Source organism: Lottia gigantea (assembly GCF_000327385.1).
Source record: "Lottia gigantea unplaced genomic scaffold LOTGIsca_1726, whole genome shotgun sequence".
In the NCBI taxonomy this organism is placed as follows: Eukaryota; Metazoa; Mollusca; class Gastropoda; family Lottiidae; genus Lottia; species Lottia gigantea.
Window position 1 is genome coordinate 1 of NW_008708180.1, and position 2,483 is coordinate 2,483.

Here is a 2,483-nt window from a genome sequence, read left to right on the forward strand (position 1 = left end):
TTACAGAACTAGTGATGTTAAATTGATGTTATATGTATTTTATATTGACAGAACTACTGATGTTAAATTGATGTTATATATATTTTATACTAACAGAACTACTGATGTTAAATTGGTGTTATATATATTTTATATTGACAGAACTACTGATGTTAAATTGGTGTTATATGTATTTTATACTAACAGAACTACTGATGTTAAATTGGTGTTATATGTATTTTATATTAACAGAACTACTGATGTTAAATTGGTGTTATATATATTTTATATTGACAGAACTACTGATGTTAAATTGGTGTTATATATATTTTATATTAACAGAACTACTGATGTTAAATTGGTGTTATATATATTTTATATTGACAGAACTACTGATGTTAAATTGATGTTATATGTATTTTATATTGACAGAACTACTGATGTTAAATTGATGTTATATGTATTTTATACTAACAGAACTACTGATGTTAAATTAGTGTTATATGTATTTTATACTAACAGAACTACTGATGTTAAATTGGTGTTATATATATTGTATATTGACAGAACTACTGATGTTAATATGGTTTTATATGTATTTTATTTTATGTATTTGGCTGTTTTGTATTTAGTTTGCTTTGTACTTAGTTGATCTAATATTTATTTGTTTTGTATTTAGTGTATCTGTTTTGCATTTAGTTTATTTACTTTGTATTTGTTTTGTTTTGTATTTAATGTATCTGTTTTGTATTAAGTTTGTTTTGTATTTAGTTGATGTAATTTTTATTTAGTGTATCTGTTTTGTTTTTAGTTTATTTGGTTTTGTATTTGGTTGATCGAATTTTTATTTAGTGTCTCTTTTTTGTTTTTAGTAAGGGTTAGTGTTTTGTATTTTATTTACCTTTTTGTATCTAATTCATCTGTTTTGTATTTGGTTCATTTGTTTTGTATTTAGTTTATCTGTTTGTATCTTTTCTGTACTTTCCTAGAGAAAATCTTGCTTTAAACTAAAATAATAAAAGAAATAGTTTAAAGAATGCTGACTTTTCTTGTACAAAACTTAGAAGGAAATGAAAAATATCAGCTGAGGTTTGAGGACAGGCACGCCCCACCCACCCCTCCCCTTCAAATTCGAAATTCTCAAAGCTGAAATCAAGCTCTATCAGCTATTGTCCCCCATGCAAATGCGGCCGCCCCTGTGGCACATTGGGCTGGTTACGGGCCTGTTCAAGGGGGCTCACAGGCTCTCATGTTGTGTCCAGAGGGAGATTTAAGCATTTTGATACGCCTTAAAAATCATTTCTTATATTGGCTTTGAAATCTTTTCACCCCTCAAATCAAATTTCTAGTGGTTTTATTTGAAAATAAAAAAGATACCCCTGGCCAGAAAAATAGAGGAAGTCTAGGATCCCTGAATAATGTGAGAATAGAAATAGAAATCAAACCAGGATTTATTTCTAATCATTTATTAAAAGCATCAGTCTAAGATATAACAATAGAATTCAAAACATAACAATATTATTTTATGAATGATTGAAAAATGATCAAAGACGATCTATTCCGAAGCCATGAACTGAAAGATAAGATGACATGAGATAAGATGAGATGACATAAGATAAGATAATTCGTGAACTGGAAAGATTGACATGAGATAAGATAAGATAAAATGACGTAACATACGATAAGACAGCTGACACCAAATCTTTAAAAAAAAAAGAAATAAAAAAATGTATATTACACGGACAACAGAATAGCTTTGCAACGAAAAAACAAAGCATAAATTCTGAGAAAAATAAATAAAACTAATATGGATGAAAAAAAAAAAACATCAAAAACTAAATATTCCTCTATATCCATCTTCTGAAGAAATTCTTCTGAATTTTCCCTTCTGGGAGACAAAACTTTTAAACAGAGAATTTTATAGGTTGAAAGAATTTCCTAGGCTATTATGAAACAGAGAATTTTATTGATATACAAAACATCTAGTTCAATGAGATTGACTGGGCATTTCATTTCACCTTCTTCTAGACCCCGAAGTCGTCACAATTAGTCGAAATCGTCAGTCGTATTTTATATTTTAGTTGTCATCGAGTTTTTTTTTCAACTAGTTGAAAACCCTTATAGTGTCCTCAGGAATAGGTGTCCTTGAATCAACAACTAAGCTTTTATCATGCATGGAATATGTAGTATTAGCCTATTAGTGCCATTTTGCATCATAAATTAAATGTGTATCTTAAAAGTTCCTTTATTGAACAGTTAGCTGAATACATTCAAGTATATTCTGTATAATATATGTAATATATATTTAAAATTATATAGTTAATAACTGATTAGCACATTGATTTATTTGCATAGCAATTGAAAAAATCAGTCACATTTTTTTCAAAAGTCAGTCACAATTTCATTTGTGACTGAATTCGGGGTCTACCTTCTTCCCAATTTAACATCAAGAGTTTAGTTTTCACGAAACACTTTCTTTACGATCATCTTCCTCGTCAGAATCT

The 2,483-nt window shown here is 28.4% G+C and overlaps 1 protein-coding gene across 1 annotated transcript in view; it reads right to left on the reverse strand.

The window, feature by feature from the left end:
* Positions 1-1,523: 1,523 nt before the first annotated feature.
* LOTGIDRAFT_176509 (hypothetical protein) overlaps positions 1,524-2,483 on the reverse strand; it is a gene marked incomplete at both ends in the record, with an annotated part of 7,292 nt that continues 6,332 nt past the window's right edge. Inside the window, one exon of the mRNA XM_009051872.1 lies at positions 1,524-1,552. Within this exon, the coding sequence (XP_009050120.1) occupies positions 1,524-1,552 (29 nt within the window). The remainder of the gene's footprint in view (positions 1,553-2,483) is intronic.